Source organism: Labeo rohita, chromosome 4 (genome assembly GCF_022985175.1).
Source record: "Labeo rohita strain BAU-BD-2019 chromosome 4, IGBB_LRoh.1.0, whole genome shotgun sequence".
In the NCBI taxonomy this organism is placed as follows: domain Eukaryota; kingdom Metazoa; phylum Chordata; class Actinopteri; order Cypriniformes; family Cyprinidae; genus Labeo; species Labeo rohita.
Genome location: NC_066872.1, coordinates 36,194,925 through 36,209,797, shown reverse-complemented (window position 1 = coordinate 36,209,797; position 14,873 = coordinate 36,194,925). Strand labels below are relative to the sequence as shown.

At 36.5% G+C, this 14,873-nt stretch overlaps 1 protein-coding gene across 1 annotated transcript; it reads left to right on the top strand.

Moving 5' to 3' along the window:
• Positions 1–41: 41 nt before the first annotated feature.
• Positions 42–13,738, top strand: cry1a (cryptochrome circadian regulator 1a). Its single transcript, XM_051107049.1, has 14 exons — positions 42–924; positions 7,687–7,795; positions 8,030–8,172; positions 8,440–8,624; positions 8,760–8,848; positions 9,709–9,849; positions 9,959–10,270; positions 10,362–10,513; positions 10,933–11,135; positions 11,357–11,464; positions 11,558–11,650; positions 11,751–11,825; positions 11,916–12,026; positions 12,960–13,738. The coding sequence occupies exons 1-13, from the start codon at positions 767–769 to the stop codon at positions 12,017–12,019; spliced, it is 1,872 nt and encodes a 623-aa protein (XP_050963006.1). The 5' UTR covers positions 42–766; the 3' UTR covers positions 12,020–12,026; positions 12,960–13,738.
• Positions 13,739–14,873: the final 1,135 nt, after the last annotated feature.

Sequence of the window (14,873 nt, the reverse complement as noted above, 5' to 3'; positions counted from 1 at the left end):
ACGCGGTATTTCATGTGCGCAATCAACTAGGTGGAGTTTAGTCGACCGACTGAATTGCATGGCAGAAAGTGTATGGAACCTTCGCCGTTGGAAAACATTTACAAGTGGACGCAACGTTTAAGGAAAACAACCCAGACACGTTGAATATATAATATGAGGTGTCATTTCATTCGGGATATTGGTTTATTTTGCCACAGTTGCTTGTAACGCGGTTACGAGGAGCTTGTTCCAATATTAATATTTACATAATCGCGCTGATTTCGGGTTGGCATCTCCGACTCCGTATTGACTTCAACTGGACGACTACGCTTCCAGATTTCAGATCTCAACTCACAAATCAACTTGCTTTACAGGCGAGATATAAAACATGTACATTATTGTTGATTATTTGGGGTAATTCAGAAAAACAAGTTATACAACAGGGAAGTGTACTTTGTGTTGCGTCCTGGTCCTAAAGCCGGTCGTGTATTCGGCTGTTGCGCGGCTAACCATCGCTTGCCCCAATGCTTCAACTGTGGTCGTGTTCCAAATCATTATACACGATGATGGAAAGTGTTTTGTTAGAGCAAGGCTAATTATTTTTTTTCCGGATATAATCCAGAATCAACTGAACGCGCATATATAGTGACTTTATTAGATTATTTGTCTTTTTTACGCTTTTGAAAGAAGTTTCTTTTTTGGAGTGAGTAGTAGAGCAACGCGAAGGAGGTCTGTTTCGTAGCACCCCAGCATACTACAAACGGTTGAAGGGACTTGAAGTGGAGTAATGGTGGTAAATACAGTCCACTGGTTCAGGAAGGGCTTGCGGCTCCACGACAATCCTTCACTCAGAGACTCCATCCAGGGAGCGCACACTGTCCGCTGTGTGTACATCCTCGACCCCTGGTTCGCCGGATCCTCGAACGTCGGGATCAGCAGGTGGAGGTAAATGTATAGGGACGCCAAATGATAACATATGTGACGCTGGCCCACAAAACCAGTCAAAAGGGTACATTTTTTGAAATTGAGATTTATACATCATCTAAAAGCTGTTAGGACAATATTTGACCGAGATACAACTATTTGAAAATGTGTAATCTGAGGGTGTCAAAAAATAAATAAATAAATAAATAAATAAAGTTTAAGGTTGTCCAAATAAAGTTCTTAGCAATGCATTTTACTAATCAAAAATAAAGTTTTGATATATTTATGGTTAAATATAACATTAACATGATCTTTACTAAATACCTTTTATGCCTTTTGGCATAAAAGAAAAATCAATCAATCATTTTGACCCATACAATGTTTTTTTTTTTTTTTGCTACAAATATGCCTGTGCTACTTAAGACTGGCTTGGAGGTCAAGAGTCACATATGTGCTTATAATGGATTGCAAAATCTTATTTGGAGTAGTCTAGTAAAAATGATCTGTTTTTACACAATTTATAGCTAACACTTTACATTAGTTAACATTAGTTAATGCGTTAACCAACATTAACAAAGCTGTAAAAAATATATTGCTCATTGTTAATGTTATTTAGTAAAAATGCAACTGATCATTGTTAGTTCATGTTAACTCAGGTCCATTAAATAGTATTAATTTTTTAAATAACATATTAATACATGTTGAAATTAACATTAACTTAAATTAATAAATGCTTTATATTTTCATTGATAGTTCATATTAACTAATGTAGTTAACGTAGTTTACCTCATTTTTAACTTATTTTAATAAATGGAAACTTATTGTAAAGTGTTACCATTCTATTCTACTGTAATCTATCTGTTCTATTATGATGGTTCTATTCTATTCATTCTACTCTAGCATTTCTAATGTTTTCTATTATAATCTGTTTAATCTATTACAATTCTACTAGTCTATTCTATCTATTCTGTTACAATGGACATCATTGCAAGGACGCAATGAGATCAAAGATCTGATTTGATTTTAAGTTTATTGGCACATCAGCTTCATAGGCTATTTCATGGCAAACAAAGATTATATATTTAAAAAAAGATAGTAGTACACAATACAAAAAAAAAAAAGAAAAAAAAAACAATTATTAAACAAAGTGTACATAAAATTTTATAAAAGGTTCTATAAAAGAAATTGTAAAAGTTTTTCTGGGTCCATCTTATAAAACAAGTCCTTAAGAGTTTGTCCTGATAATAACCTTTGTCTCATGACATTAAATATTGGGCAGATCAAAAGCACATGCTTCACCGTCAAGTGAATCAATGAGATCAAAGTGCTTTATCAAAATACGTTTTCATAATATAGCATAACCTCTATTAGACTTATAGACGTTTATTTAATGAAGCTATTTCACAAGTGTTTGCAGTTTATCAGTGATCAATTAATGGATTTATAGACTGGTTAGAGATAAAACGAGTGACTGACTGCAGCCAGTGCATATCTTTGCCATAGAGTATCTATTATTATGTCATAATATCTGAATTACTAAAGAGAAACTAACATGCTTTGTAATTGTAGAGTCTACTGACTGGTTAAGCAAGTTTCTGAATAGGTTTCTGAATGAAATCGCAATAAGACAAAGTGTTTAAAACACTGACTTGAACCAAGCCATTTTAGCTTGCAAAGAGGAACCAAAATGTTTTAATCTGTGTTTGTGAACTTTTTCTGACCCCGTTTCCAAGTGAAGTCATGTGCAGGAAATGATACTCGATAAGCCTAAACTGTCAGTGAGTTGCTGCTAAATGCTCAGCACACGTAGGTATATTTTTGCCAATACTTAGACTATTGAAATGCATTCCATTTAAAGAATAAATCATTTTTCTTCAAATAAGACATCCAAAAAGTGACACAAATGCATTAGAATCCGTTTTGTGTCTTTAACTACAAGCAACATTACATAATACAGACCCTTACATCAGTTTTCCAAACCCATGCTTGCTTACTTTACATCTCCTAAACTCTTCAAGGTATAGTTTATCCATAAACAAACACGTCAGTATTTACTCACCCTTATTCCGTTCCAAACAGTTTGACTTTCCAACATAGAACACAAGGAGTTCTGAAAAACGCAACAAAAGGCGAAAGAAATATCACTATATATAAGTCTTATAATAGATTTGAGTGATGAACAGAACAATGATGAAATATACATAAAATCATGCTTGACTGTATGGAAAAGAACAGCTTGGGCATTCTATAAATATCTCCTTTCGTGATTCAATTTTGAAAGTAAGTCATATGGGTGTGGAATAACATTAGGATGAGTAAATGATAAACATCTGTGCTTGATTCAAAAAGCTCCGATCTCTATATGTGTTGTGTGTGCATGCGTGTCCATTTCTATAAAAGTATAAATGGCATACATGCGAAGCGAGGCCTATTGCTGGATGAACGACACAGGTGATCTGATTGTATGCTGTGTAATGATGTAACAGCACTCAGTGTCTCCTGCCTTCATCTGCCCTCTTGCATCTCCATTGTGTAGCGAACAGAAATGGGTCAGTGTGTTATAGAGGGTGATCATAATGACTACTACAAAATGCTTAGTAACGTGCTCAGCTGTGGTGACCTACTTTATTTGCCATGGAATCAAAATAGGCTCTGCTAGGACCTACCTAGTTTACATTACCTGGGAAAGATTGATGGTAATATTTACAAGATATAAAATAATAAACTAATAAACGCTTGGTTGCTGTTGGAGTATATACTGTATATCATACTGGCTCTGTAAAATCTGTCTAATTAGGGACAAGTGATTAAAATCTGAATAATTATGCATGGCTTTGGTAAATTGACTAGTTGATTTTAGAAAAAAATAAAAAATAAATTCACATATAGTGCACATCCATGATTCTGGCTGCTAACCTACACCACAAACTTGATGCGCTTTAATTTCACATTTGAACTTGATGCACTATATTATCTCTGCAATCATTCAACAATGATGCAGTTTGCCATATAATATGATACTGTGGTATTCTGTCTGCCCCGGGTTCTGTTTGTGTGTCACTGGGTCAGACGACTGGGAGAAAACTGTCTTTGATTCCAATCATACGGCAGTGAGTCAATGACAAAGAGAGGGAGCCTATGGCTTAGACTGGGATTTACACATTATCACTGACTGCGTGTCGAGGACAACGTTTCCCGCGAGCAGACAGGATCGTATGACAGTACCGAAATTAAAGGACAGATGTTTCGGTGCAGCATGAATCATTTGTAAACACTGACATACAGTGTGGTCTGAAATTGAGAGCATGTTGAAAATCTGGGATCTTTTATCCATTTCAGGATTTCGAAAACATCAGAAATGTTACATGATGCAAAAGAAACATTTCAGATTCTGAACTATTTCTAGACCTCTGGTCCCCACTGTATTAGCTGAGCTAGTCAGAGTTTTTCGTCAGCCGTCTAAACACAGCTGTTTCTAATCAGATGTATTAAAGTTTGTATTGTGTAGCTCCATATTGGTACATGTGGACTGCATTAGGCATTTTTTCTACTGCTTAAAAGTTTGGAGTCAGTAAGATTAGTTGGGATTTTTCTATTTTTTATTCAGCAAGGATGCACTACATTGATCAGAAGTGACAGTAAATACAATTCTATAATGACAACTCTCTGAAGATTTTAGCAGGGTAGTGGATATGTGACCCAGGACCACAAAACCAGTCATAAGGGTCAGTTTTTAGAAACTGAGATTTATATATCATCTGAAAGTTTTCAATTGATGTATGGTTAGTTAGGATAACACAATATTTGTCCCGAGAGACAACTATTTGAAAATCTGGAATCTGAGGGTGCAAAAATCGCCTTTAAAGTCATCCAAATGAAGTTCTTAGCTATGCATATTTTAAAAAATTATGGTTTGATATATTTACGGTAGGAAATTTACAAAATGTACTTAATATCCGAATGATTTTTGGCATAAAAGAAAAATCGCTAAATTTGACCCATCCAATGTATTTTTGGCTATTGGTACAAATATACCCATGCAATATAAGACTGGTTTTGTGGTCCAGGGTCACATATAACATTGTTAATGTATTTGGTCTTGGCGAAATAGATCTGCTACGCTGCTGAATTGCTGCTACTGATGTTGTAAATTAAGTACAGGAAGTTGCTACTGCCAATACATGCTGACAAGCTGATACAGTACTGTGAGTTTTTAAGACATACTGCATATGCAGAAATAGCACATATAATAACCTGTAGCAGATCCATACATGTGGAGCTAGGGAGGTGGAGGGTTTCAGGGCGCTGAAAAATGGTGTAGTGAATGCTAAACAGCTATTAAATGTAAAGCAGCAAGCTTATTGGCTGCAGATGCAACATGAACCATTCAGCTTGTGCCAAGTAGTTTAGGGCTGTAAATATCATCAGTTTATGTTACCGACCCATCAGCCTGCGCCATCTAGAGTTTCATGACAGAACTTGGCATTTACAATGTTACCATACAGGGCTCGACAATAAGGAGTGCCCGATGGCCCGGGGCCAGCGTGAGAGACGTACAATCCTTAGCGTTGAGCCCTGCCATAGATTTCTGATTTTAAATGAACGCTCAATTTTCATAAACTAATTAAGTGTCACGACTATTTTTAATATTGATAATACTAAGAAATGTTTCTTGAGCAGAAATAGCGATTTATTTTTGATCATGTAGCACTAAACAGAACAGGCTGCTGAAAATTCAGCTTTGGTATTACAAGAATAAAGTACATTTTAACATATAATTGAAATAGAAACCTTTTAAATTGTAATAATAATTAACAGTAGTACTATTTTGACTGTATTTTTGATCAAATAAATGTAGCCTTCGTGAAATTTTGTTGTGTAACTTCATTATACTAATAAATATCATTGAGATTTGTGAGATTTCATGGAGAAAGTATAGGAATATTATCGGTCTTCTCCCAGAATTTGCCACTCGTAATTGTAAAAATAATGACAAATTGCATAAATGTGAATGATTCTTGCCCATGCTAGCCTGCCATAATATTAAAGGGACATCAGAATGGTTATCTATTTCAAACATATGTCCCAAGTTAAAAAACATCCCATGCCAAGGAGTAAACATTTCTTAGATCCCTCCTACTATATTCAGTTCATCCATCTTGCTTTTTTGGTAATTTTATCAGAGAGAATGATGAATCATTGTCAAACAGTAATCCATGTGACACTAAATAAATATTTGATTGGTCACGCTGTAGAGCAACAAGTTACTTTCTTTATAACCATCTTATGGTTAGTTTTACAGTCCAGAGAGAAACATGACTATCATATGTCAAATTAATTATGGTTTGTGTACTAAAGATTATGAAAAACTGTCATATTAAGATAGTGTCACTAAGGCACTGAGACCCAGACAGGAATCCTCAAAATGCAAATAACATAACATTCTTTTGTCTGACTGTGATAATGTCGTTTTAGAGAGCTTCCATTTGAGATCATGTATAGTTTGGCCAGGTTTATCCAAAGTTGTATCGCAGTTGAGGAGAGTTTAGCTTTGGAGACTGGAGTTTTTCACTTACTCAGCTCTTGAGGTTATGTGAGATCCTGCAGACAACAGGAACTGGGTTTCTAGGTCAATAACACACTGCATCATGGCTAAGTGCTCTTCAGTTCGTTGTTGCTAGCTATTTTAAAAGATCCATTGGGTTTCCTGCACTACTTTTCAACAGCACTACATCGGAAATAAAATGTTCTGTACATTGTGCGAACAAATTGCTCACATGACGTGGTTCATTTAATGACCCAATTTACCAATGGGAGAATAAGACTGAAAGTATTCATCTGAGACTCATCTGGCCTCTTTTGACAACAAGCGATCATTAACCACATAAAAAACCCTCGCAACACATTATCACCCACAGCGTTCAGACTGTGAATTTTACACAGGACAGCACCACTAGTTTATTCATTAAATGTTACAGCTCAACTGGCTCAAAGCATGGTGCTCCATGCCAAGGGCCAATAATTGTAAATGTACAATCTTGTTTACAAGATTTGAGGTTGAAGTAAACAATCGATTTTTTCAAGGTTCAAAACTTCGAAAGGTATTCAATTTTGTGTACAGCAGTTAGTAGCAACCTTAGAAAAGTAAATTCGAGGACATTGGAGTGCATCTGTACATGCATAATGACAGCTATATAAGGGTGACAGCCTGTTTTAAGGGCAGCTCTGTGCAGTTTCTTTCACTGCAAGCATGGCTGTGCAAGTCATAATCATGCTAACAGTGCCAAACTGACTCAATCGTTCTGTATGTTTTGCTCCTATTTTTCAATGAGAGTAATTAACCAATTACCATTGTGACACATTTTATCAAATTTAAAAGTAGTTAAATAGCATATTAATATCTTATATGAAATAATTTTTCAGTAAGTTAAAACATCATTATAATCAATTCAGAGTTTGAGTGTTTATGAATAAATAAATTAAATACATCACAGAGAATTAGATTATGTCAATATTTTGTTAAAAAAATGTGCAAAATATAGTAATAATCTAGAATTATAGCAATTATTCTGTTAGCAGATAGTTACTATTTTTACTGTATACCTGTTCAGTGCCTTGCCCTCTTTAAAATGTTTTACATTTCTATATATTATGTCGCACAGTGCAATAGCACTGCAATTGTTATTGTGAATATAACTGCTAAATTATTAGACTTATATTATGTGCACAATATTATTTGTCAGTATGTGGCTATAAATACACATCTTGTCTCTTGTTGCTCAGGTTTTTACTGCAGTGTTTGGAAGACTTGGACGCCAGCCTCCGCAAACTCAACTCACGACTCTTCGTTATCCGTGGCCAACCCACCGATGTCTTCCCCAGGCTCTTTAAGGTAATTGAACAGATTTCAACATAGTAATAATCTTGCACTAGGATATAATTTCTGATTTATGAAATTTCCGAGGTTAGAAAGAATAAGACTGAAGCAAAAAAAGCTGTGCTCTTTAAATGTGACATTTTCCATTTAATCCTCCACGAGTCGTGACTTGGCTCTCTCTTTCACTGTTGTATGTCTGTGAGAAAATATTTTGCGCCCCCTAAGGGTATGATTTTGTAACATATCCAGGAGTGGAACATTACTCGTCTGTCCTACGAGTACGATTCAGAGCCATTTGGAAAGGAGCGAGACGCAGCCATCAAGAAGCTGGCCAATGAGGCAGGGGTGGAGGTGATAGTTCGCATCTCTCACACGCTCTACGATCTAGACAAGTACGTACTTCTAAATCACTTTCATTGTGTTGTAACTTTTGGTCTATAATTAGTTTGTTTGTTTTATTTGCAATGTTTTATTGTAAAATTCTCTGTACTCAAACCCTGTTCAAATGCACAGTACTACCATAGCGGACTGATGTTAGAAAAGATCAAAAGCTTGTCTCATATGGCTGACAGCAACAGTTGACCAGTAACTTTTTTAAGGCAGAGTCAACTGTAATTGAGATTCTTTTTCTTACTCACTGGTGGATTGTCGTCACTCAGGATCATCGAGATGAATGGAGGCCAGTCTCCGCTCACGTACAAGCGCTTCCAGACCCTCATCAGCAGGATGGAGGCAGTGGAGACCCCGGCAGAGACCATCACAGCAGAAGTCATGGGGCCGTGCACCACGCCGGTCTCTGAAGACCACGATGAGAAGTTCGGGGTTCCATCTTTGGAAGAGCTTGGTCAGTCCGCTATCTTTTAAAAATAGCTTTATATTAAAATGCTAATATTTAACTACTTACCTAAACACCATGGGGTCTTTATGTTTGAAAGCTTCACTGTAAAAAGGGTAATTTTTGATGTTTTTTCTGGAACAGGCTTTGACACAGAAGGTCTGTCCTCAGCTGTGTGGCCTGGAGGAGAAACAGAGGCCCTCACTCGTCTGGAGAGGCACCTGGAGAGAAAGGTTGGAGACACTCTTTAAATCACACATGTATAGCTGTAGGATTTAAATGTTATAAATATAACTAAACAAACTATACAAACTGAGAAATCCACATTTTCTTAAAAACAGTGAGTTGTTAATTATCTGACCCATTTTAATTAATGCTTTCAAGATTATCATATATTATTCATCCTCATGTTGTTCCAAATCCGTAAGCCCAAATTAAGATATCTTTGATGAAATCCAAGAGCTTTCTGACCCTGCATTGACAGCAACGCAGCTGACACGCTCAAGGCCCAGAAAGGAAGTAAGGACAATATTAAAATAGTCCATGTGACATCAGTGGTTTAACCGTAATTTTATGATGCTGCGAGAATACTTTGTGCACAAAGCATTAAAAAAAATATGACTTTATTCAGCAATTTCTTCTCTTGTGTGTCAGTCTTCGATGCTCAAAGTCCTTACTACCTTTCTGGGCCTTGAATATGGCAGTTGTGTTGCTGTCTATACAGGGTCAGAAAGCTCTCAGATTTAATCAAAAATATCTTAATTTGTGTTGTGAAGACGATCAAAGGTCTTATGGGTTTGGAACGACATGAGGGAGAGTAATTAATGACTGAATTTTAATTCTAAGGTGAATTATCCCTTTAAATTAATCAAAAGACAACAATTTCACTGTTTTAACTGTAGTTTTGATCAAATAAATGTAGCCTCTCTGAGCATAAGAGACTCAAATACAACAAAAAAACCTTGCTAAACAACACATCACAGAATGAAATCTTATGTTGTAAGATAAACTGGCCCCTGGTCATCCTTATTGATTAGCGCATGTAATTAATGACAATTAATGAATGTAATTATAACAATTTTTTTTGTTCTAGGCTTGGGTTGCCAACTTTGAACGTCCAAGAATGAATGCCAATTCACTGTTGGCCAGTCCTACTGGCCTCAGTCCTTATTTAAGATTTGGCTGCCTCTCCTGTCGACTCTTCTACTTCAAACTCACAGACCTCTACAGGAAGGTCAGCATGTCATCCCGTGTATCTTATTGTACCTCTAATGATGTTGCTAAAGTTAAACAAGAAAGTTAGCTGAATGATAACTCTGAGTTAATTACACTTTTCCACCCAGGTCAAAAAGAACAGCTCACCTCCGCTGTCCCTCTACGGCCAATTACTGTGGCGTGAATTCTTCTACACAGCCGCCACCAACAACCCACGCTTTGACAAGATGGAAGGCAATCCTATCTGTGTGCAGATCCCTTGGGACAAAAACCCGGAGGCTTTGGCCAAGTGGGCTGAAGGCAGGACAGGTTTTCCCTGGATCGATGCCATCATGACCCAGTTGAGACAAGAGGGCTGGATCCACCATCTAGCCCGACACGCAGTCGCTTGTTTCCTCACCCGTGGAGACTTGTGGATCAGCTGGGAGGAGGGCATGAAAGTATGAGAAACTCATGATTGTGATCATTTTAGATGTTTTTCTAATATGACAGACTTTCAGTGGCAGTACTCACATGTATGTGTCTTCACAGGTCTTTGAGGAGCTGTTGCTGGATGCAGACTGGAGTGTCAATGCAGGAAGCTGGATGTGGCTGTCCTGTAGCTCCTTCTTCCAGCAGTTCTTCCACTGCTACTGTCCCGTGGGCTTCGGCCGCCGCACTGACCCCAACGGAGACTACATACGGTAAATTAGAACTGTGCAGTGAAAACAACAACAGTTAAATTGTTATTAAAGGGAACCCTGGGTATTAAGACTTGTGTGGCTTAATATAACATAAATGATGGGGGGCGCCAATAAATTCGATAATGTGAAATGTTTGCCCTCGGTTATATACCGGTGCTACCAGTTGCTATTTTTATTGAGAAAATATTGAGAATTGAGAAAAATTGTCCAAATTAAGTTCTTAGCAATACATAATACTAATCAAAAATTAAGTTTTGATATATCTACGGCAGGAAATTTACAAAATATGATTTCTGGATCATTTTGACCCATACAATGTATTTTTGGCTATTGCTACAAATATACCCATGCTACCTAAGACTGGTTTTGTGGTCCAAGATCACATAAATATAAAATCTACTGTCTTTTTTCTCTTGAAGGCGATATTTGCCAGTGTTAAGAGGCTTCCCAGCCAAGTATATCTACGACCCCTGGAATGCTCCTGAAAGCGTCCAGAAAGCAGCCAAATGTATAATCGGTGTACACTACCCCAAACCCATGGTGCATCACGCCGAGGCAAGCCGGCTCAACATAGAGCGTATGAAACAGATCTACCAGCAACTGTCCTGCTACCGTGGCCTGGGTAAGCCAAAAACGAAAAGAATATGCCACGTCACTTTCTGACTAGGCTGTCTGCAACATGTATTGATGGTCATTGGTCAAACTGCAAAAGTCTTTTACCTATGTGATTAATCCTTATGAACTCACAGGCTTCTGAATATTGAGGGCTGATTTTTACTGAATATGAATGAATGCCTGAATTAGCAGCATGTTCCTCTCTGACTGATGCCTCTCCCCCTACAGGACTGCTGGCAACAGTGCCGTCCAACCCTAATGGAAATGGTGAGAATTCCACTACCTTAAAGGGATTTCAAACAGGAGACGTGACTAAGGAAATCACTGCACCTTCAGGTATGCACACACCCTAACTTCCCCATGTTTTATGCAAGCTATGCTAATTTAAATTTTCTGTTTAATTAAATAATTTTTTTAAATTAATCTCAGGCTATCAGATGCCACCCACCTCTCAAGGTGAATGGCACAGCAGGACGATGGTTTACTCACAAGGAGACCACCAAACAAGCATGCCACCACAAGGTATAAACACCATCTACAATTATCAACAGTCTCTCATTAAATTTCACCAGCATTGTTATTTTTCTATATGCAAGACATGTCATGATTGTGTATGTCACAGGCTTTGCCAACAGCAGTAGCACAATGTGCTACAGACAAGACTCACAGCAGATATCTGGTCCTGCTGTACAGCCAGGTAATGACCTTCACATTTAACCAGAGGGAAGGCAATAAATGCAATACGGATTTTACAGTTAGCATTACAATCTTTAAATCTCATTCTCAGGACGAGGGCTACACAGCAGCACCCTTCAGACATCTGGAAAACGACACAGCGAGGAGTCTGGTCCTGCCACAGGCTCAAAAGTCCAGAGGCAGAGCAGCTCTTAAACATCAGGTTTGTCACTAGATGTGAAAAAAGTGTATATATTTACTACCAGTCAAAAGTTTTTGATGTTTTTTAAAGAAGTCTCTTCTGCTCACCAAGTCTACATTTTGATCCAAAGTACAGCAAAAACAGTAAAACTCTGAAATATTTTTAGTATTTAAAATACTGTTTTCTGTTTGAATGTATTTTAAAATGTAAATTATTCCTGTGATTTCAAAGCTGATCATTACTCCAGTCACTTTAGAAATCATTCTCATATTCTGATTTGCTGCTCAAAAGACATTTACTATTATTATGTTAAAAACAGCTGAGTAGGTTTCAGGTTTCTTTGATGGAAAACAGCAATTATTAAATAGAATTGTATAACATTATACATGTCTTTATCATCACTTTTAATCAATTCAAAGCATCCTTGCTAAATGAAAGTATTAATTTCTATAATTTCTTTCCCCAAAAAAATATATTGACTCAAGCTTTTGAATGGCATAGTGTATAATGTTGCAAAAGCTTTTATTTCAGATAAATACTGATATTTGGATCTTTCTATTCATCAAAGAATCCTAAAAAATGTACTCAACTTTTTAAATACTGATAATATAAAAATCTTGAACAGCAAATCAGCATATTAGAATTATATCTTGATTATCATGTGACACTTGAGTAATGATGCTGAAAATTTAGCTTTGATCACAGAAATAAATTACATTTTAAAATATATTCAAATAGAAAACAGTTATTGTAAATAGTACAAATATTTTAAAAATGTACTGTTTTTGCTGTACTTTGGATCAAATAAATGCATGCTTGGTAAGCAGAAGAGACTTTAAAAACATTTTTAAAAAATTTGACTGGTAGTGTATATCAATATCAAGTGTTTCTGTCATATTTTTTCTGTCAAATTCTTATACTTAATCCTCATTTGCATCTTTTTGTGTTTTTCAGAAACGGTCGATGCAAAGCGGTTAGCACGACTTCGCAGAGGCCTGATTGTCTTTTGTTTGCACCTTTTTCAAGTTGTTACGTTTTGCATTTTTACAGAAGAAACCAAAATCCCACTGACGGGAGCGATCGAAGGGAGTGCATGATTCTCTCTATAAGCACATCAACACATAGCACTTGGAAACAATCAGACTGTACATTACCACAGGGACTTCACCCAAGCGGTCACCAACATCCTAACAACATTGGAATTACCTTGCGGCTCTGTGATCTGCACAGCTGCAATGTTCTGTCAACGTTGCGTTCATGTTCGGACTGTTTGGGACTAAATTTTTGTGTATATAAGGATTTGACGAATACTCACATACAAAATGTAAATATTTAATATTGTATGTGCTTTCTCTATTTCATGTAGTCATAGACCCATTGATATATTTTTGATATAAAGAATTATTGTGGATCAATTTTACTCTCTTCTTTATGAAAACATTTTAAAGCATTTGTAGACTGTCCATGCAGTACACTGCTAAGCCTCTCCTCGGGCTGCTTGCTTGCACTACGTTTTTCTTGATCTCTCCTTTGCTTGCTCGTTCTCTCTCTGTCTCTACCACAAATGTCTGTGATCCCTCTTTTTTGTCTGACATCTGTCTCGTACACCTCCTCTTACCCCTCTTTCTATCTGGGTGTCTCTCCATTGCTGTAAACTGTATAAAAAACTATAAATCACCACTGTGTTTCTCATCCTCTCACATTGTGCTTGTTTAATAAAGTGTAAATGTAAATGTCGTCTCGCTCATTTACTTACAGGATGCTGTTCTGTCACAGTCTGCTGAAAATTTTTGGTGACTAATGTCCATTCCACCACACAGCATAGCTGATGACCTGTTACATAAATAAATGATAAACATATAAAAAATGTTAAACATTTGCTTACATACTGCAAACACTTGCTTAAATATTTTGCTAACATCTGTAACCATCTAGTGTCCAAAACAATGATTATAGTCCAAACATTGTTTTAACAGGTTAAACCCTTACAAACTTGTTTGTTTATGCTATCTTTCTTTCCAAACAATGCTGTAATTGTAATCCGAAGGCATTAGTAGTACTTTTTTAGTGTGAACTGAGTAACGTATCCTAGCAATTTTGGGGACTGTATTTAAGCAATGTTTCACGTTTATGCTACTTAAAAACATTCCAATATTGGCTGCTTACCAAAAACACAAAGACAGCGTGAAGCGCGAAAGTTAGCTTTTTACAAACACTGTCAGTTGTCGGTATCCCAAGGTCCAAAACAAATACATTAAAGTTTATATACACGGGAGAAATGTTTGTATACACTACAAGAGGGTATTAGCAGTGATTCAAACGGATTAATTTTGACCACGCCCCCGCGTTACGTAAGACGTGACGTCTACAATATAATTATTTTTTTTTGTATTATTACCCACAGTACGTGAACCTAATGACTGAACATAGCTGAAATTATTTTTTATGCTTTTTAAAATGTCGCACATGCATAAACCATAAACAGTTGATCGCCTGAGGCACATCTGTTGTGTTATAAAATTAATGTTGCGTAAGTGATCGTACATTTCACCACTTAATAAATCATACTGAACAGCCACCGCTTTTCTCTGACATAACTGTCAGCTGAAATTAAACTCCCTCATAAAATCTAAGAAGAGGTATAAATCAGCTTGTCACGGATTTATAAAGTCTGTGTATGTCCACATGACGGGGCTGTTTCTCTCTTTCATGTGATTTTCTCACTTAAATGCACAGTCAAGTTTAACCCGTGACAACAAAATTATTTAACATATGTGTGAATTTATTATATAATACAGGTTATTATAAAATACTTTTTGAATTAACGCATTTCAGTATTAAAATGCTGAAAAGTTTACTATCTTGATG